This window comes from Syngnathus acus, chromosome 17 (genome assembly GCF_901709675.1).
Source record: "Syngnathus acus chromosome 17, fSynAcu1.2, whole genome shotgun sequence".
Lineage (NCBI taxonomy): Eukaryota > Metazoa > Chordata > Actinopteri > Syngnathiformes > Syngnathidae > Syngnathus > Syngnathus acus.
Genome location: NC_051102.1, coordinates 3,487,858 through 3,509,975, shown reverse-complemented (window position 1 = coordinate 3,509,975; position 22,118 = coordinate 3,487,858). Strand labels below are relative to the sequence as shown.

The window sequence follows — 22,118 nt, the reverse complement described above, 5'->3', positions numbered from 1 at the left end:
TATTTTCAGTTTTTACATTTCTTCCCTCCACAGTGAGTGATAACAAGCTGGCTCTAATGAACAAATATAAAGACAATATCATTGCCACCAGTCCAATCGACAGTAACCACCAGCAGAACACCTTGCTTCCACACAACACCTCCACCAGCCAGCGCAAGCGTCTCTCCAGCAACAATCGCAGTGAGTCACTCTCTCCCACAGCTCTACCATTTTGACGAGAGAAAATATTTTTAACACCCCCATTCCCCCGTAAACAATGTGTTTTCGCTGCTACATTTTTTTATTGCTCCTCTGATAGTGTGGAGGTTTGTGTGCATTTTGTAAAAAAATCTAATAGTATTGTACAGTATCCCGTCCAATGCAAAACGTACATTTTGCCAGCATTAGCTTTGTTGTTGTAGAGAGGCATCCTTCATTATGCATTGTTTTCACAATTACAGTGTCCCGTCATGTTAATGTTTCTGACATCCTTTTGTCAAAATAACCCAAGGCTCGTGAATTACAGCAGCAAAAGAAATAAACTAGGGAAAGGAAATAAATTGCCATGCCTGCGTGCTTTTCCTCCGGGTACTTCGGTTTCCTTCCACATTCCAAAGACATAAATAATGGGCTGATTGAGCACTCCAAATTGTCCGTAGGAGTGAGTTTAAGTGTGAATGGTCTATGGGTGCCTTGTGATTGATTGGCAACCAGTTCAGGGTGTACCAGATGAATTGATGGATGTTTTTTTTAAGTGCGCTATAAATGAAATGAGATGAGTCAAATCTGGATACTGAACGTAAAACCCAAACAAAAATACAGTCTAAAAAGAGAACCAAAATATTCTCACATAGTTGGAAATGCAGTGTAAGAAAAGAACCAAGACATTCTCAAATTCCTCTACGGGAAAGGAGCCTTATGTTTCCCATTCTCATCTTTCCCTCTGTAAGATTTATTTGCTTTGCTTAGGTGTGCTCAGTTTCAAACCCCATAGTGTGAACCTATGTTTCAAGCTCACTTATTTATTTTTGTTCACAAGATAATAGCTCTCCCAGGCTCTTGTAATGAACCAACTCCTCTTGGCTCCCTACAGTTCTTCTTGCAAACTATGTCTCACTAATAATATAAGACAGATGGAGTATTATTGAAGAGAACTTTCTGCCTCAGTGACCATTAAAAGTGCTTAACTGTTCTAATAGTTCTACTGCTTTCCCATTTTTTTGAATTAGAAATATACTTTGACCTAGCATTTTAAACCTTTTTAAAGTAGCCCTCCATTATAATCCATTTTTGCTATAGTTTTATAAATATATCAAAATGAGCCTGCGACATGATTTAAAGTTGACATTTATGCAGTTTGCCATTTGCATGCAAATACCTTTGAGAGGCTAAAGCATGCAGAAATGAGCAGGTTTAAATTTGATGCCAATGCTATTAAAGTACGTGCCCACTTCTGGGTTGCTACCCGCTCAACTTGGAAAAAATGACTGAAGGTGACAACACATAGCATCTAAGATGTTGCATCTGTTGCCTATTTCAGAGGAGTTGAGGAATAAACTGCGTCAGTTTATTTTTGGAGAAACTCCAAAGCACTTTGGAAGCAGAATTTTGCTGTGTTCAGCACATTTCATGTAGGATGGCTTGCTCTGTCAAGTCAACGTTACTTTCACACATGCTACAAATGCATTTTTTGGTTCTAAGTGAGACAGCAAAACACACACACATACACACACACACACCGTTCAGAATGAATACATCTGAGAATATTTTGAGAATCAGCCGGGGAAAGGCCTTGCTCAGTCCCCTTCCGAGTGCTCGCTGGGTGACCATAAGATTGCCAGAAAATTATTCCTCCAGGGAGACTGGAACGTTGCCCTGCCATGGCCACAATTCTGTCCACAGTGACCTTATGGTATGGCAAAAAATATAAAGGTTATTCACCACACTTTTCATAGTGTATTTCATAGAAGACACTAGTTTCCACAATTGAACTGTTATAGACAAATATTTTTCATCAATTATTTGATGTAATTTTGAGGACAGATTCCAGATGTCAAATGAGGCTTGTCGTGGTCATCCCACATGGATGGCTTTTACGATGGACTCCACAGAGTTGCAAAGACCAGACATGAGGTCTTAGAAGACCAGCTGAGGCTGCAGCACATGGATTGCCGGAGCAAAGTCAAACAACAGACAGGTTGGATAATGGCTGCAGGACATGCACTGTTGGAGCTGATGATTCAATTGGCGACCGCAGGAGCTGAGCCAACTTTACCAGTGGCAGATGGTGGCTACAGGATGTGGAAAAGGGTCGAAAGACCATCACTGGACGTGCGCTGCTGTAGCAGGGAGAGATGACAGTTGTAGAATATGGCTACTGGAGCAGGTTGTTAGACCTACCACATGGATGCAATTCAGAATTGATACTGTATGTTTTGAGCTTACAAGCGAGGGGAGCGGGTACGGATCCCTAAAAAAAATGTGTTTCTCCAATGTCAAGCGTGGCATACTTGGTGTACGCTTTAATCAACTTGATTTTTACATATGTATGGATGGTTAGTTGGATAGATAGATCCTTTAAAACTCAAAGGTTCCTTTTAAAACTCTTGTCATGAGGCAACATCAGCTTGAATTTTATTTCCCTTCACATTTATCTCGCTGATTCAGCAAATCATTGCCGCTTTTGAAAGAGCCCCCAAACAACTACATACTCTCTCTCTCTGTCTCTCTCTATCACACATATTATGAAATGCAATCCGTTAACTCTTCTAAAACAAGCCCCAGGACACACCCTCTAAATATAGAGAAAGCCTCGGGTAAAAGACTTTCAGTTGAATTGTATTATGCAAATACGGAAAGAGCAGTTTAATCATCATAACATACTCTATCAAAGTTTATCCTTAAGATCATAGTTAAGCATTAAAATATTTGCTTAGTCCGTCATCCTACTTGGAGAGACAAGGAAAATATTCTCACATCAGTATAAACTCATAATCTTCCAAATAGGATTAAAATTGAAAACATAGCTCTGGATTATTCAGTAGTTGATCTTGTACTTCTCCTTGGCATTACAATAAGATTCTCACAAGGTCATTCTAGTGATTTTTTTTGTGAAGTTAAATAAAGCTTCTCTCAACAGGGCTATTTTCAACTTTTTGTATTTTATTTTATTTTTTTGTGAATCCAACAGCAGGTTCAAGTTTCTTGAACCCAGACGGAGACTCTGGCACTGAGGCTGACAGTGAGCCTCAGCTGGCTTTTTACACCGACCCAAACCGCAGTCGACGCCGGAGTCGAGGTATGAGAAATGGTAACGCCAACAGCGCATGGGGCTCAGGGGGTAAGAAGGACTTCAATTTCTCTCACCGCTTGATGGTGTCACCTCCCCAACGCATGACAAGTAATATCAATGGTGATTGTAGCAGGTTGTTGGTTACAGTGTTGTCTGCTCATGATTCTGACTTATTATAGATATAATAAGTTAAATACATACATTGGTGTTAACGGTATGAAACAGAATGGTTGTGAGCATGTACAATTGAAATTATTGCATCTGCTAATACAGTTGTTTAGAAAAAAAAAAACAAGACAAGATCAGTGATTAACTTTTTAATACATTGCATTTCAAGATGTTGAAACACCACATTTTGAAATATTACCCATCAATATTATGTCTATGGAGAATGGGTTAAAGTGCTGTCAAAGCACAGTCTTGCAGCACGCTTTATCTTTTTGCATGCCATGTTCTTGCAACTTTGATCATGTGCTCTAATGATACGTATAAACAAGCTGTAATATATGTATGTGAGGCAAAAAAGAAAATAAATGACAATTTCCTTAAAATAAACCGCTGTCAAAAAATGTTACAAAGCTTTTGCCTCCAAGCCAATTATTCCAAGGTCATTTGCACAGGTATCGCAAATATAGCGAAGCTTCTATAGATGTGCAGCTATCATCCTTAATTAAAGCTGGGTTGAAGGAGAATATACAGTAAACAGCTCACCGCATGCATTTTCTTAGATCCTGAAGAAAGAATATTTATTTACAAGGAAGGATAACATTGACTGAAAACATTGAGGGCTCTATTTTTGCACTCAGAGCAAGTCTAGTGCAAAGCGCGGTCAAATTGTGTGTATGGGTGTAGTTTTCCTTTTGGCATTTTTGGAAATGAGCCTAGTTAGAAATTAGCATTTGCACCGTTATGTGCATTAACACAGCTTCTCGGCCAATAGAAGTGGCCCCTCTCATTTCCTTTAAAATCACCTCGCGAGAAGTGACATTGCACAAGCTGAAATAGACTCGCTGGAGACCATGCGGAAGATTGATTTTTTTTTAAGGACTGCAACAAGATTGCCACTTGCAGATGTAATGTTGGCCATGGCGGTCACATATCACTGCTGTGAAGCGGGCGCCACCTTCCACCCCGATCATTTGTCTCCATGTGAGTGTATTTTGTCAGGGTGGCTCAAAACAGAAACGCAAAATGAACAGCTTTTAAAAAAAAAAAAAAAAAAACATTCCCAATCTTAACAGTTTTAGAGTCAAAGCCATAAATTATTTTTAGCTCTGCATCCTTCCTTGGATGGTAATACTCTAAAATAGTTATTTCAGCCCCACCGTGTCTCATTTCAACCTCCCAAAGGCCTTGTATATTCGCCCAACAGCCCTATTTATTGGTGGCAATTGTTTTGGCTTCCTTGTATAATGACTTGGTTTATGTTGCATGTGTGATGGGATATGGGAGCAATAAAATGAAATCAGCACTTCATATATCAATGTCTATCTGTCCCCATTCCTCTGTGTTTGTTCCCAGCAGCAGGTTCCCCAAGGAGCCCCATCAATAAGACCACACTGACTCTAATCAGTGTCATCAGCTGCGTGATGAGCCTGGTGTACTGCTCTCACATGTCCTGCAGCCTCTCAGTACGTGTAATCCTGCATGTGCCGGAGCACCTCATTGCTGACGGTAAGGCTTTCAAAGCAGCCTAAAATTGGGGATGCATTTACCTCTGTCGTGCTTAAAATCCATCTGGGGGTGGGGTATTGGGCTGAGGTGATATTTTTGTGCAACTCCACAGAGAGTTCAACTCACCGGGTTACTAACCGAGTGCAGGTGTTTGAGAGGTGAGCCGCTGATTTGCTTTGCGCTCTGTGAGACAAAGGTAAATGCCAGGTCAGCCAACCCCACCCCCCAGTGTTTTTCATGTGAGACAAGACAACAGATGTGCTCTCAAAGTATCACAGCATTTTGAGGCCAGGTCACAGAGAACACGCATCGGCAGTCCTTCATCTTACTTCCACTTGCGGTGTTGTTACTTTGGAGTAGAGTCAATGTCAAAGACCCACCTGCGCAATCACATCGCTCAGTTTTTTGCTTAACAAATGCATTAGTGAGGTTTCAAAGTAAAACAATCAACGATGTGCCCGTGTATCACATACAAAGTGTGCAGGGTTACATCTGCAAGTAAAAATTCTGATAATTTCCTTATTTTTAGCTAATGGCACTTGGTTGTTTTCCTCATTCAGGGCCCAGCTTGCCTACTGGGAAAATGCAGCTCATTGGCTGTCATTTTAGTGAAAGCCAGGATTACCACTTGCCTAGCAGAATATTTAGCTGTAAGGAGGGTGGCTCACCGCATGACACAGATCTGCCCCTAAAATGAGCTCATACCAGTAAGACTGGTAAATTATAAAGCGGATTATAAAGCGCACCTTCAATGAATGGCCCATTTTAAAACTGTGTCCATATATAAGGCGCACTGGATTATAAGGCGCACCTTCAATGAATGGCCAATTTTAAAACTTTGTCCATATATAAATCCATATATTTGGACACGCTTGCCGTAGTGGCTCAATATTGGTCCATATATAAGGCGCACCGGATTATAAAGCGCACTGAAGGCTTTTGAGAAAATTGGAGGTTTTTAGGTGTGCCTTATAGTGCGGCAAATATGGTAAATGGGCTGTCACTTTGAATAGCACTTTTCTACATTTAGTACTCAAAGCGGTTCCTCATTCATCTACTAATGACATACTATCAGGAGCAACTGGGGGTCCAGTGTCTTCCTCAAGGAGACTTCGACATGGTCACAATGAGATTTAATCCCAGCCTCTGGGTTGAGAGACGACCACTCTATACACTCTACACTATATTAATCTTTGGAATATTTAGATATAAAATTGCCCCAGACATGTTAATAAGACAACAGTTTCAAAATGTGAAGATTGTACATTTCCTTAAATAAATAAAGATTCCCTCATATTCCCCGTGCCCTACAATCATATCACCAGGGGGGCCACTACTGAGGATTAAGGTTATTATTATTTTTGAATCATGTATCTGTGGCCAAGGGTGATGTGCTTGCTCATTGGCATTTTTCAACAGCCACACGAGCTGGCAGTGTCGATATATTATAGACTTACGAGCCTCGGTCATCTATCATGCGGAGGTCTGATTTGATTCAGGGAGCTGCTGCTTGCCAATGTTACACACTAGCCCGCCAGGGAGACATTAAAATTCAAGGGAGTTGTCCATGGAGGAAACTTTGAAAGGAGAGATGAAAGATGGCGAATTTGCCTGTTGAATTACAAAACCAGGATCGATTTAGAATGTTTCCATAAATGTCTCCACAATCTTATCAGACTTGATTTGATGTCACGGTGAATCAAATGAAAGTCTGTATTCTTCTACTGGAGGAGAAAGCTATTAATGCCAACAGCTACGGTCTTTACAAAAATGAAGAGATAATTGTTGACCACAATGTGGAAAATTGTCTTTTATTTCAAAAGAAAACAAAACAACAAACACGAAAATATCATAAATGCAAAAACAGGACAACTGTGACATGCATTAATAGGCAGTCTGTCAGTGACTGTCATTTTGTGATATAACGAATTTGAATGCTAACTGATGTGAAGTCAGATGCAGATCGTTCTATCAGACAGCCTTGTGCTGCAAGATCATCACAGGTTGTGGTAAATCAAAATGGGGAAAAGGTTAGATAGATACTCAATCCCAAATGAGCTAGGAGCAATTGTAGTACCAAAACATTATTTACTGGTTAAACAGTAGATCGATCAGTCAGAGACAACTTCGCAATACATAATAGTCGCTTATCACAGATCTTATTTGCAATGAAACATAACAGTTCAGCAAAAGTTCAGATCAGTCCGTAACAGAATTTCTGATTTCATCGATGTCTCACTCGACATGAATCATGTGTGCAGTTGTGTGGAGACAATCTTTCACGAGTCTTCTCTGCCTCAGGGGACAAGAGCAGGTAATGGTGGGTTGCCTTCTTACCCGAGGCTTATAGTGTGGCTGGAGAAGTAAACACAACACACAGTGGCTTGTGAGAACTCCTTGGGCATATACTGAGCTTTGAAGACTTTCTGTAAGGTCTAAGATTCACTGCTAAAAGTTCAGTGTCCCGTCAGCTTTACATTCCGTCAAAGTCTGTTCTCAAGTTGGATTTCCATTTCGCTAGAATGCAAAAGTGTGGTCTTATTTTTATTATTTAATATTTTAACATTGATTTATGTAGAATGACTTTACCAGAAGTCATATCTGCAGTTTCTCATTATTAATCTGTATAGTTTTTTTTCCTCTATCAACATTGTTCTTTTCCATCTGTGCCCCCCCCGGCTTTAGGGTCAAGGTTTATCTTGCTGCAAGGAAGTCAATTGGATGCCTCTGACTGGCTGAACCCAGCGCAGATCTTGCTGTACTATCAGCAGAATGCCAGTGGGCCGTGGGTGAATGAACTGTGTGGACGACGCCTGCTGGACCCCTGTGAGCACCAGTGTGATCAAGAGACAGGTAAGCCTTACAACAGTCAACACTAGGGAAGCATTATTTATGCTTTGGGAATGTTTTTCGTCACTTGGAACTGTAGCCAGAATTTAAACTCAGAATTCAAAGCTTATATTTCATGATAAAAACAACAAAAAAGGGATCTCACTCATGTAAAATGACCTTTAAAATGTTCCAGCCAAAGCTCCGAGCTAAATCTATAGGCGGCTTGGCCGCCAAGCTGCATGGAAACTTGAGTGCGGCTTCTAAGTCATATGACAGTCTGATTTTTAATAAATAATAATACCTCGAAGAAAAACGTCTTAAAGGATTTACAGTTGAGTGAAAACGGTTTCCAGGTGTTTGACGCATGTGACATGCAACCTTAATTCCCTCGAAGATTAATTGTCAAAGCACATTTTTCAAGCTAGCTGAAAAGTAATTGAGCCACTGCTCACCCTTTTAATTTTGAGTGGTTGTGTAGCCAACTTTGTGGTTATATTCAGAACCCTTAAGCGAGCGTATTTTCCAAAAAATGCCACATCCATACACAAATATGAACAAAAAATGACTGCCTGTTTGTGTGATTTCACTCCATACACTCAACAATTTGTACATTTAAAAGGTAAATGCCCCATTTGATGTTTATTCATGTTTTACAGTATTTCCATAGTATTTCCATTTCCTTCCTAAAATTAAACCAATTGTATCAAAGTGGGATTGATTATAAAACTTTTTGGCGTATTCCATGGGCCATGCAGAGCACAGAAACAACTCTTCTATGCAAGCTTTCACTGCAAGCTGTTCAGCGTTTTCCAGCACTCCTGTGGGAATTATACTAATTGAGTCGGGGAAACTTGTAGCATAGCACAAATGCAAAAAGCAGCAGAGGAGAATTTATTGAATGAATGGTATTTTTGTGCTCTTTTTGCTATGGCAGTTACTATGGAGTTTTAGGATCCAAACTGTTGCGGTGGGCGCGAATCCGCTCATGCATTGAATTGATACGTCCTCAGTGTAATCCACGAGTGAAAATACAGTCATTGAATTTAATCTCTTTATTGGAGTGGGCTTGGTTCCCATTGGGTCCTGTACAACTAAAACCCTGTTATATGTTTTCAATAGACAGACACACAGACACTTGGCTTAAAAACTGCCCTATGTTTTTGCACTAGGTTTAAACTGGGCATGTCACACCACAGCATCAGCAGCTTTAAAATGTGCTTTTATGTTTCTATTTCTTACGATGGATATTCTCTGAGAATTACACTATATATTTGAAGTATTTCAGTGACATATCGTGCTGTCATTTAAATTTAAAATCAATGCTATTGAAAGAAAAAAAAGTTTATTTACAGTTTGTGGAATTTAGTCTCTTCAAAATATTCTAACTCTTCCATTGTTCTGCAAAATATACATGCAATTTAACGTCGTTTTACATGTCATCGTGGAATTCAAGGCCTTCGAGCAAAATCGTGCGAAAGTCGATAGAGACACTTCCTTAGCAAAAAACAAAAAGACAAAACAAATGTGACACTGATGTGGGATGAGAGCAAGACTGCATAATTTTGCTGTAATGGCATGACAGAGATTAATGAGTGTGACGCACAGTGTATTGAATGAAATTCTCTAATTTGATGCAGAATAAATTTTGCTAGGCTGCTACGGAGTATCTTGCCTTTGAATTGCCGATAATCAACCAACAGCCATAGGAAAGAAAATCAACTTAACCTAACATTATACCCCACATCAGATATTATATACTCATGTGAAGCTACTGTACATCATGATTTATTCAAGCCAGCCACCACATTCAACATCCAAATAATGAGAACAGTGTGCTGATGAAACAGAATTGTAGAATATTGTGTTGTTTAATGAGCTCATCATCCCGCTGTGCCTGTGATTATATTTTGATCTTTACTCCCACTAAATCAACTGTGCTCCCTTTAAAACAGAATATCTATGACCTATCTAGTATTATACATCTATTAAGTACTAGTACCGGTCGACAAAATATTTTTGTGTTAATGCCGATTAATGATAATAATAATAATAATAAAGTATATTTATAACGCACTTTACATTCGGGGGAATCTCAAAGTGCTACATGGCAAGTAAAAACAAGAAAACAAAGCAAGGACAAGTATAAAACAACAGGACGACAACCAGGATATGAGAACAGGAATTACGGAAATGCTAGAGTAAAGAGGTGAATTTTAAGTCCGGTTTTGAAAGAGTCAGTGGATTGGGGTGCTCTTAGGTGGTCGGGGAGGGAGTTCCACAGTGTGGGGGCTGCATGGCAGAAGGCCCGGTCGCCCATGGTGCGCAACTTGGTTTTCGGGACGTGGAGAAGGTGTGAACTGCTCCCTGTTCCCATCAAGACCTAAATGTGGGATCTTTGGAGGTAAACTTAAATAGTTGAGGACTTTTTAGTGGCTGTCAATCTTTTATTTGAAGTCTCTCCCTGTGCCTTTTTCAAAATTAAATTGCGACTCTCATTCTATCAAAATCCTGTTTCTTGCTTCTAATGGGTTGCATTTTCCTCATGACAGCCATCATTATGAATACTGTTTTTATATTTCACACTTTTCCCCAACATATATCCGTGATAAAACCACTGTGTGTCTGTGTATGCGTGCTTACTTGTCTGGATGGTTGCATGTACGTGTGTGGAGGCGCTGCAGGGAGAATGCTGCGTTGCTATAGATAGCTTAAGTCCAATCCTCTTTTCTGCAAGAAAAGATACCGATGAGAGCTGAGATGCGCTGTGGCAACATCTGTGCTGCTTCTGCAATCCATTAAAGGAGATGAGGGAAGCTTTAACACATGGGGCCTCCTTCGCCGCAGAACCTGAAACCAGGTTATTTGGGTGTACCAATGCTATTTGGACTCACTCCCACCCTTACTATAGTTTGGTGTGTGTGTGTGCATGTGTGTGTGTTTGATGTTTGTGCTATTAGACTTTAAACAAAGCTGCATAATGATTATGTTTGTGCACATTTCCAAAGCCATTCATCAGTTGTAACACGCAAAGAAAATGCAGTACTTTGTTCTGCATTTCCTATACTTACAAGCCAGTTATGGATGATCTATTTTTTTGCGTGAAAGTAATGTTTTAATTCGGCCACTATCCATCAAGCTCTGTCTGTCGTAAAAATTATTTTAGAATGAAAGTTATAGTCCCATTGGAACCGTTGTGAGTATGAAGCGGTTTAGAAAATGGATGGATGCATGTCTTAATTTATCCTATTTTGTGAATAGCACCAACAAAAACTTTCATCCTAATTTATTCATTTCCACAAAAGTCAGATCTATTGTGTCATGAAAATCAAAAAATATTACGGATGTGTACTGTATGTGTTTGCCTTTTCTTTTCGCTAGTAGTTTTGGAGAGGACACTCCTTTATGTAGTATGTGGAGGCACATAGTGGTCATCATGAGTAGGCACACCAAACACTATACAGCAGAAAGAGCACACAAACCAAAACTTCACTTCTAATGTGTTGTTGTCGAATGTTCAAATTTACCCATGATAATGCTTAGCTGTAGTAGATTGAGTCAGTACATTTCTTTTTTACAGGAGAATGCATTTGCCTGAGTGGCTACATGAAGGACCCGGTCCACAAGCACCTCTGCATCCGTAGTGAGTGGGGGCCCAATCAGGGGTAAGGACACATTCTTACATCATTTGGGTTACTGCTCAATCCTAGGGGCATGCAAAGGGTGGGGATGATGAGGTGGTAGCCACGGGCACCCCTTGGGAGCGGGGGTCATCCATAGCACCCCATTGACTGGCACCAAATGATATAAACAGGCATATGTGATTGAAGAGTGATAACGTTTTTAAAATCTGCCATCACAGACTCTGCATATTTATTTATTTATTTATTTATTTATTTATTTATTTACTTTTGGGGGGGTGGCTGGTATGCTATAGTGGGAATTTAATGTTTCTATTTTAGTTTGATGCGTAAAAAGAAAATTGTAATACTTTGTATATCAGTAGAGAAGATTTTTTTTTTCATTTTCATTTTCGATGTGCTAAAAACTAATAGCAACAAAATATACTACACCACCTGTCGACTTTATTTATCAACTAGACGTACGCAATATACCGATGGGAGTATGTATAGATACACCACACATTGTGATAATGTGCATTTTATAATGCTCTGACTGGAAGAAATGACTTTCAGTCAGACATTTGTAATATTACATCGCTCGCATACCATATACAAATTACTATCAGCCCTCTTGCTTTCATTTCAGGTTGATTTCATTCCTTTCTTTTTGTCTCTTATGATCTCTCCCTAATGACTTCTTCATATGTTTTTTTTCCATCATAGGCCTTGGCCTTACACCATTTTCCAGCGTGGTTTTGATCTTGTGATGGGAGAGCAACCCTCTGATCGTATTTTCAGGTATGATGACCCTTAAAGAAAAAGAGAAATTAAAACTAATAGTGTATTCCATCATCAATTGATATGTGAAAGGTTTTATATAGTGGCTGAAAAATCTTCATTATAACTTCAAAAGGTGTGACTATATGTTGGGAACGAGATTTCATATTTTCTTAGGTTAGGGTCCCTTGTGTTCTCAGATGACTCAAGAAACAACTGAAGACTTAAGAACTTTTAGCAAGCATTATCATAATTCGGTAGCTAACAAGGCATTTCCTGTAAGAGCTCTAATTTGAAACCAATTCACACCACTGCTGGTGGACTACTTAGCGAACTGACACTAACGTCCCGATCATCACACAGCAACAGGTGATTAAGGAACATTACACAAAACAAAATAGTGTGATGAAAACAGACTATGCCTTGACTTGATATATATGTAGTATATGAAAGACTACTATCACGTTTGATCCTATTTTGTTTTCTTGTCATTAAAATAATTCCATTTGTTACATTGTATTCGGGTTACATTTCAAAGACATTAACATGATTTGTTATGCTGTCATCTGCAGATTCACGTACACTTTAGGAGAAGGGATGTGGCTGCCTTTGAGTAAAAGCTTTGTCATCCCACCTGCAGAGCTTGCCATCAACCCTTCTGCAAAATGCAAGACTGATATGACAGTTATGGAGGATGCTGTAGATGTAAGGTGAGAAAAGAGGAGATGGAAAATTCTTGTAATGTTGACAATGCCTCTTCAGCAATTTTAAGCTTTCATTTTTTTAACAAACCTTTTACAATCTTTTACCAATTCATGGAATTTGTATTATCACACTACTAAGAATTGTATCTTCTTGTGTATTTTTCATTTTTATTTAAAGTGCTATGTTTGTAATGCTGCATGCTAATTGGTGTTTACAATAGTTGATGGAAAGAGTCTAATCTTTCTGTTATTTATCACAGAATGAGAATGGACAAGTAAATGACGCATAATTTAGTCTAGATGCAATTACCGTACTTTCCAGACTATAAGGCGCACCAGACTATAAGGCGCACCTTCAATGAATGGCCCATTTTAAAACTTTGTCCTGATATAAGGTGCACTGGTGGACACATTAATGCATCATGTCAGATTTTTAATCAAATCATTCTCCATTTTATCTTTTTTATTTCAACTTCAGAAGCAACAAATTACTTTATAATCACAAAATAATGATCCATAGTCTTTTTGATTCATGATTCATAGTCTTCAGCGGGCCACTTATGATTGATTTCATGACATAATGCTTCGGGCCAGTTTAAATTTAGGAATTTGGTCCATATATAAAGCGCACCGGACTATAAGGTGCACTGTCGGCTTTTGAGAAACGTTTTGGTTTTTAGGTGCGCCTTGTAGTCCAGAAAATGCGGTAAGACTTTTAACTTGTACTACACATTAGAAAGCTTATTTTTTTAATTTCCATTCTTCCACTTCCTTACTGCAATTGTTATCATTGCCTTTAAACCTGAACAGCATGGTGGCCTGGTGGTTGAGAGATTGACTGGTGACTAGTCGAGAGTGTAGCTCGGATCCCGCCGTTTGAACTGACAGTGTTCATTTGGTTGGGTTGATATGCTGTTCAAACCCAATTTTACTTATCATCTTTGGGGGAGCAGGCATGTTTTATACATTACAATTAACGGATCCAAGTGGGATTATTGACTCACGGCACACTGAATGATTTAACGTGACTGCTGTTTTGAGAGCTATGTTCTTGCATAAAGTATGTGTGAACAGGATGAGATTAAGCAGAAGATGTTGGATAATGTTCCAGTGAGAATTGACTTTTAAGTGTATGCTAGAACATGCTTCGTAAACAACTTAGCGTGCACAGCCGTGTCAAATCCTGTCCTAATTTGCAGATTGTTATTTGCCCTGTGAAAATTATGCCAGGTAAAATTAGCCATGCTTAAATGAATACCCCCACATCACTTTATTTTAATGAGCATTGAACTCTGCACCAAGGACTATTTTTTCCCCTTTGTCATAGTTTCGAGAGCTTGATCCAGTATAACTAGGGCAAGTGGTCCCAAGACAAACTGAAATCAGAAATACAAAGTTGGATGTCAAGTCGGTACTAAATGTCTTCAACTGACATATTTCATAGGAAATGCGTTAAAGCACGTGTCAAACTCAAGGTCCGGGGGCCAGTTACGGCCCACCACATCATTTTATGTGGCCCGCGAAGACAAATTGTGCCTCAAATTCGTGTGTCATAACTAGAATTGCAAATTGTCTTCACTTTTAATATCTTTTTTTTTAAATATTTGACCAGTTTTTACTCGTCTGATTTGAAAACCAGTTATGTGTCAGTTTGTTTTGTAGCTTTTCCTGTATATAATATGAGGTGCTCATACATTTATTTGGGTTGACAGTCATAATGGCCCTCCGAAAGAAGCTATGACTACAATGCGGCCCGCGAAAAAAAAGAGTTTGACACCCCTGCGTTAAAGGATAGAGTTATTGTAAAAAGCCTGACTACAAGCTAGCGAGATAGTGTGATGCATCAAAAGTTCATCATAGAACTAGTTCTCATTATCACCCACAGCCCTTTCAGATCAAAAATTAAATCCGTTTTAAATATATTATGTGTCATAAGGTAGAAACTGGAATCTGTAATCAGAATTCTTTTTCCTTTGTGGTAAAAAATAAGGGTGAATCAGGGTCCAGAAACTAATGATGTATAAAAGGACATTTATGTTAAGAACCTGTTAACTAATAATAACAGTAATAATAACAATAATACATTTTATTTATAAGGCGCCTTTCAAGGCACTCAAGGTCACCGTACAAACATAAAATAGCATACACAATTAAAAGAAAAACAAAAATGTTTAAAAAAATGACCGGAGAGCAGCGGCAGCAAGTCGCGCCAGCGTTCACTCGCATCCGGTAGACAGGTCAATCGCTACAACTGTCGGACAAGCTCAACTTTAACATTCGTTGCAAAACAATTTTGAATACATAAGATCAGCGTTAATTGTGTAACCTACAAGTAAATGTGCATGGGAATAAATGACCACAATACCACAGTGTTAACTAGTCTGATGAGAAATTTGCATTTTTGATTCCCAATGTTCATTTATAGTAATTTCTCAGTAATAACACACACTCAGAAATTATACATCCATTTACATGTGCACTAAAATTGTTGACAAAAAATTATGTTACCTAATTATTATATTTCATGTTGCCATTGGACATTTAATTATTTACAGTAATGTGTGCGTGTGCGTGCGTGAGTGTGTGCGTGAGTGTGTGTATGTGTGTGTGTGTGTGTGTGTGTATATGTGTGTGCGGGCGTGCATGTGTGTGTGCGTGAACTGTATGCCTGATTAATGTCTGTTAATTGCAGAGCGATACAGTATGACATTGAAGCCTTCGAAAAATGACAAATGAACTGGTTCTTAAACTGCTATTTTTGCATATACTTCTGAGATTCCCATTTTGCAGTGTGCTTACATTTTGCTGGGCTGCTCTCATCTTCAGACAGCTGTGCCAATTAATGTTGTAATTAGAAGGTTACAAAATTTGCTTTCTTTAAACTCCCAATCATATGTGCTTGTTACATGATCGACATTTGTATACTTTTTTCCAATATGAGGTTTAATCGTTCTTTTCACTATCATGTCTACCTTCAGTACATTTCAATGAGAGCTTCCAACTTGCACTTCCTGCAGATTTGGTTGCGTGCGGTGATTTATATTTGGCGCAATGGGCTAAAAAAAATTTAGCAGTCAAGAGACATACTGTTATTTGCATGCTAAGTTGATTTTAATTAGACTTTACATGATCAGGATTTTGGAGCCAATTATCCAGTTGAAAAAAGAAAAAAAAACATTCACAAATCTGATCAAAACATAGACCAATCCTACCAATCTACTGAAGCAACTTTTTAATTTACTGTATTGTTGAGCTCTGCTCTTCTCAGGGAATTGTGACTGGCCCAGCCCACAAATAGCCAAAATATTTACTTAATTTTCACCCTTTGTTATGTATTGGGAAGATAAAATTAATAACAAACCAGTAGAATTCAATGTGTGTGCATGTGTGTGTACATTGTTCCAATGTCAGTGTTAAGATTTTAAGAATTTGGTGATTGTTTTATTTTTTTGAAATATTAATTAGTGAAATGGCAATACATTGATTTAGTGACAGAAGTACACACAGTGACAGCTGTGAATTCATGCACTTATAATTTTGATTAGTTATATCTACCAGTGGCGGCTGCTTGTAATTCAAATGAGGGGAAGCGCATGTGTGTGTATATATATATATACCGTAATTTTCGGACTATAAGTCGCACCGGAGTATAAGTCGCACCAGCCATAAAATGCCCAAAAAAGTGAAAAAAAACATATATAAGTCGCTCCGGAGTATAAGTCGCATTTTGGGGGGCAATTTATTCGACAAAATCCAACACCAAGAACAGTCATGAACGAGCAACAACAGGCTAAACGATAGCTATGCTAACGTGACATAAACACAAACTAAGAGCTGAGAACGGCCCTGACGTAAAATTCAGAGTTATTCAAAAAACTATTACATAAATAACACGTTAATAAAACCATCTGCGTCACTCCAATTCATTAAATCCATCAATCGTCCTTTGTCAACAATGCGTGCGCGCCGCTGACGGCTCTTGCACTTAAAAATATTCCACAGGCCCATATAACGATATATAAATTATATATCAAATAACTATTATATAAGCAATAATGTTATCAAACCATCTGTGCACTCTAAATCATTAAATCCATCGATCAAATTCCTCGTCCTTTGTCAACATCGCCGCGCGTGCGCCCTGACGCCAGCCTCGTCGTTATTCCACAGATTTACTATATAACTATATTGTAGCGTTAACAAAGTTCAAGGAAAGACGTGGATTTGGTAAACGGCTCTTTATTTAACAAAACAAACTTACAGGCGTGTGGCGGCGTGGACGTCCAGCCACGAAAGGGGACGAGAGCTCCATACGATAGGACCGGGCGTGCGTAGAAGCCATGACCGAGCCCCATGCACCGTCCTCGGACAGCCACCCGGCTGAGCGCCGGCCCTCGACTTCCATCCACGGAGCTGAAAGGCAGCTCGGTAGAGTAGGACCGGGCGTGCGTAAAAGCATTGTCCGAGCACCATCCACCGTCCCTGGACAGCCACCCGGCCGAGCGCCGGCGCCCGACTTCAATCCACGAAAGTGAAAGAAAGCTGGACGAGTCGATCTTTGTCCTTTATGTAAACAACCGTCGCGCTGCTGACGCGCGACCGCGACGTCGCGTCGCGCTGCTGACGTCAGCAGCGCGACGTCGCGCGTCACTCGTCCAGCTTTCTTGGAAGTCGAGGCCCGGCGCTCAGCCGGGTGGCTGTCCGAGGACGGTGCATGGGGCTCGGTCATGGCTTCTACGCACGCCCGGTCCTATCGTATGGAGCTCTCGTCCACTTCCGTGGCTGGACGTCCACGCCGCCACACGCCTGTAAGTTTGTTTTGTTAAATAAAGAGCCGTTTACCAAACCCACGTCTTTCCTTGAACTTTGTTAACGCTACAATATAGTTATATAGTAAATCTGTGGAATAACGACGAGGCTGGCATCAGGGCGCACGCGCGGCGATGTTGACAAAGGACGAGGAATTTGATCGATGGATTTAATGATTTAGAGTGCACAGATGGTTTGATAACATTATTGCTTATATAATAGTTATTTGATATATAATTTATATATCGTTATATGGGCCTGTGGAATATTTTTAAGTGCAAAAGCCGTCAGCGGCGCGCACGCATTGTTGACAAAGGACGATTGATGGATTTAATGAATTGGAGTGACGCAGATGGTTTCGCGCTGCTGTCGTCACTTGAAATTCAAATTACAGTAATCCCTTGCTACATTGCGGTTCGTTTATCGCGGTTTCATTTTTTTTTTTTTTGAAATTTTTTTTTTGAAATTTTTTGAAAAAAAAAAAACACATATAAGTCACTCCTGAGTATAAGTCGCCCCCCCCACCCAAACTATGAAAAAAACCGCGACTTATAGTCCGAAAATTACGGTATATATACGTATATACGTAAATATATTTTTTTCCCCCAAAGCCTTCTCTGTATGTCAGTATACTATCAGATATAAAAAGCACAGCCCTACATTCTCAACTTAAATGAAACGGTAATAATTTATTTATAACAGTCTTTTCTCTTCATTTTATAGCGTGTGCCTTGGCTGTGTGTGAGGCATCTAGTCCTTTGTGGGTCCACATAATTATTTACCCAACACTTGTTTTTATCCCCCCCACACACACACACTCACTCACACACACTATTCACCTTCGGAAGCCCATCCCAAAGGGCCTTGTGTCGAGTGAGTTTCTCTGTTTTCTCATTGGTTAAACTACAATCATTTCTCATTGGTTCAGCTCTATGTGGACTGAGCCTCGATTCACGATAATAATAAAAAGTCACTGTGAAGGTGCACTTTTTAAGAAGAAAAAAAAAAGAATGTTTGATTAGTTAATATGAAGTGGGCTTTTAAATTCACACAACAGTGATTGCTCTCTGGTTTAAGAATATAATGAGAGTGTCCCCCTTTCCTCTGTAATAATACTTACAAAATAATTTAGTATTGATACTTGCTGTGCGTTTCATCATCTGCAGACACCCTGCTTAATAGGTCCCCCCTGCACTAGTGTCAACAAAGCAAAAAGCAATTATAATAGAAAAATTGGTTTCTCAGAGATAATTTTTTTCAATGAAATAAAAAGAAGCAACCGATTGTCTTTTCACAGAGGGAAACTAAGAGAATGTGGCTTTAGCTAGCAGACTACAGTATATACTGGATTTCCAAGAGTATGTGAAAAGGCATAATCTGATACAGCATGTGATCTTTGGCATGGATACGTCGTGCATTTGCAGAAATAGCTGACGTATCTGTGAGGAGAACAAAGAATTTTGCATTTTTTGTTGTCATCGCAAGGATTGCAGTACTGTTAATTGAATTTGAATTCCATTGGATGAATTATTCATTGGCGACTTACACAAAACATTGATGAGAAACATAATACAAAAAGATACATAAGGACCAATGATTGAACTATTTAGTGTAGAATGTTCATGCAACACACATACTTTTATCTACCTATATAAATTTCATACATGATCCTTAAAATATGATATTTTAATCCGATTTAACAAGAGCATATTGCTCTCATCATAATTAAATTTATTGCAATTGTATTTGTTAACCTAAGGATGATCGATCATTCATTCTGCTATTATTTTGCACCATTACTAGATATTTGATTTTATTAAACTAAGATGTCAGATGGGTTCAGCAAGTCAATGGAGAATAACTTTCCGGATGACTTTGAGAAGATTTGTGTCCTCTATTCTTGTCTCAAGTAGGGGAAGAAGTGCACCGATGAAATAATATAGTGAAGATGTGGTAGTGCCTCAACTAGGCCAGTGGGAAAAAGATTTCCATTCTCAAGTCTGCTACCTTTCAATCATGTAGGAGAGTCTGGATACTCATACGCAGCCTTCCTTTCTTTGGAGTCGTGGTCAGGAATATGTTCAAAAAGGTTTCTCAATGGCAGGACTCCAGGGCTTGATGAGACTGATGGTTAAAATTCCCATGGCCACACCAAGTGAATATCAGGGAAAGGGCCTCTGGATTGGCAGACAGGCTGGCCAAAGAGGAAAAGGACCATCCACATTATGAGCACAAAATTAAAGTCAGCATATGTGATGGTATGGCTTTGTGTTATTGCCCAGGGCATGGCTAATTTGCATATCTGTGAAGGGACCGTCAATGCTGAAAGGTGCATGCAGTTTTTGGAGCAACATATGTTCCTATCCAAGCGGCGTAGCATCCCTGTTAATTTCAGCAAGACAAGGCACATTCTAATTGTGGCTTCGTAATGCCTCGAGTGGCCCACCATCAATCCAGACCTGTCTCCCACTGAAAATTAAAAAGCACAAAACACAACACGGGAGACCCCATACTGTTGAGCAACTTAAGTTTTACACCAAATTCTTACTTAAGTGTTGTCATAAGCCATGGGTGTCAAACTCATTTTTTTCGCGGACTGCATTGTAGTCATAGCTTCTTTCGGAGGGCCGTTGACTGTCAACCCAAATAAATGTATGAGCACCTCATATTATATACAGTAAAAGCTACAAAACAAACTGACAAATAACTTGTTTTCAAATCAGAAGAGTAAAAACTGGTCAAATATTTAAAAAAAAAAGATATTATTATAAGTGAAGACAATTTGCAATTCTAGTAATGACACGAATTTGAGGCACAATTTGTGTTCACGGGCCACATAAAATGATGTGGCGGGCCGTATCTGGTCTTGAGTTTGACACCTGTGTCATAAGCAAAGCTGATGCAACACTGTGTTAACCATGATGGATGTAAACATCTACAAAAAATGTTAATTGTTATACGGTGACAAAACTTGCAAGCTCCATTTACATGCAAGAAAACTTACGTTGCCATAATGTATTGTTGTTTACAGAGAAGAATTGATGATCAGCTCATCCTTTGACTCTTTGGAGGTTCTCCTCGACTCATTCGGACCCGTCAGAGACTGTACCAAAGACAACGGCGGCTGTAGCCGCAATTTCCGCTGCATATCTGATAGAAAACTGGACTCCACTGGATGTGTGGTAAGTCATTTCTTGTCAGGAAAGTATGGCATAAGTAGGATGTATTGCTGTCAAAATACCAATTTATTTTACTTATTAAAGTTGGATTTTAATACTACAGTAATCCCTCGTTTATCGCGGATAATTGGTTCCAAAAAACACCCGCGCTAAGTGAAATCCGCAAAGTACGGTCACCAACAAGAAGTACTGACGAGTTAGCGGAAAGATGCTAATTCGCGATCGTGCGAACACGCGAAAACGGGCTTCTAAAGGAATGTAAACAAACATTTGGCGCAATACTACATTGTCCTAAAGGTTAGACACATGTTTCCTCAATTTAGTAGTTTTATTTTGACTTTTAAATTGTTTTTTAATTTGGAAAAAAAATCCGCGATGTAGTGAAGCCGCGATAAACGAAACGCGAAGTAGCGAGGGATCACTGTACATCTGCATAAACTACATCAATACTGGTACCAAAATGTATGTACATATGTAATTACAGCATACGTTTATACAATCACTGTATATAAATGAGAACAAAACATTGCCTTTGGTGATTTAGATGCCTTTTATGTTTCCATAATGAAACATATCATCACATTTTCATTTGTAGTAAATACTAGTCTACCATGGCCAGCCACCTCTGCCTTAAGGCAAATTAAAACAATAAATGTTTCATTGATTGAGGCTGATTTTATCAACCTGTAATATTTTGAAACAGATACAGAACAAATACATTGAACGTCCATCCGACATGTTCTTTCAATAAGCTTTTACATTACATGCCATATTAACCTATTTGACTGCAATTGATGTTATTCATTATTGGTACTGACGATACATTTGCACCGTTACTGTCAAGCAAATATGTTCATTTAAATGCTAATGACCTAACGTAACATTGCTCTGAGTGTTTGTGTGTGTGCTCTTCTCTAGTTCATTCCCAGAATTTGACGGGGGTGAATAGAATGCCCCGTCAAATTCTACAAATTGGGAACAAAATACATTCTGTACTTTTTTAGGGGAGTGCAGTATAGTGCAACACAACCTGTGGCTCTTTAAACCGGTGATATAACTGTGGATGCCGGTCAGCAAGGTGCTTGGCCAGATTTGATGTGTTCCCACCATGAGCAATAGTAATTTTATAGCAAGCCTTGCAGACAGGCTTTGCCTGTCAGTTGGCCAAATAAATGATTACCCAAGGCAGATCCTCAAGCATTTTCTTAATAAAGGTACCCGAAATACTAGAAGGCCTTTTCACTCCTCTACA

At 39.2% G+C, this 22,118-nt stretch overlaps 1 protein-coding gene across 6 annotated transcripts in view; it reads left to right on the top strand.

The window, feature by feature from the left end:
- The window catches only part of astn1 (astrotactin 1), a 140,264-nt gene that overhangs the window by 40,861 nt on the left and 77,285 nt on the right, over positions 1-22,118 (top strand). For 3 of the 6 annotated variants that reach the window (XM_037277147.1, XM_037277145.1, XM_037277143.1), the window contains 8 exons: positions 34-180; positions 3,170-3,319; positions 4,793-4,945; positions 7,631-7,798; positions 11,355-11,439; positions 12,121-12,195; positions 12,747-12,884; positions 20,719-20,869. In XM_037277147.1, coding sequence (XP_037133042.1) covers positions 34-180; positions 3,170-3,319; positions 4,793-4,945; positions 7,631-7,798; positions 11,355-11,439; positions 12,121-12,195; positions 12,747-12,884; positions 20,719-20,869 — 1,067 coding nt within the window. The remainder of the gene's footprint in view (positions 1-33; positions 181-3,169; positions 3,320-4,792; positions 4,946-7,630; positions 7,799-11,354; positions 11,440-12,120; positions 12,196-12,746; positions 12,885-20,718; positions 20,870-22,118) is intronic. The other 3 variants (XM_037277148.1, XM_037277146.1, XM_037277144.1) reach the window with 2 other exon arrangements.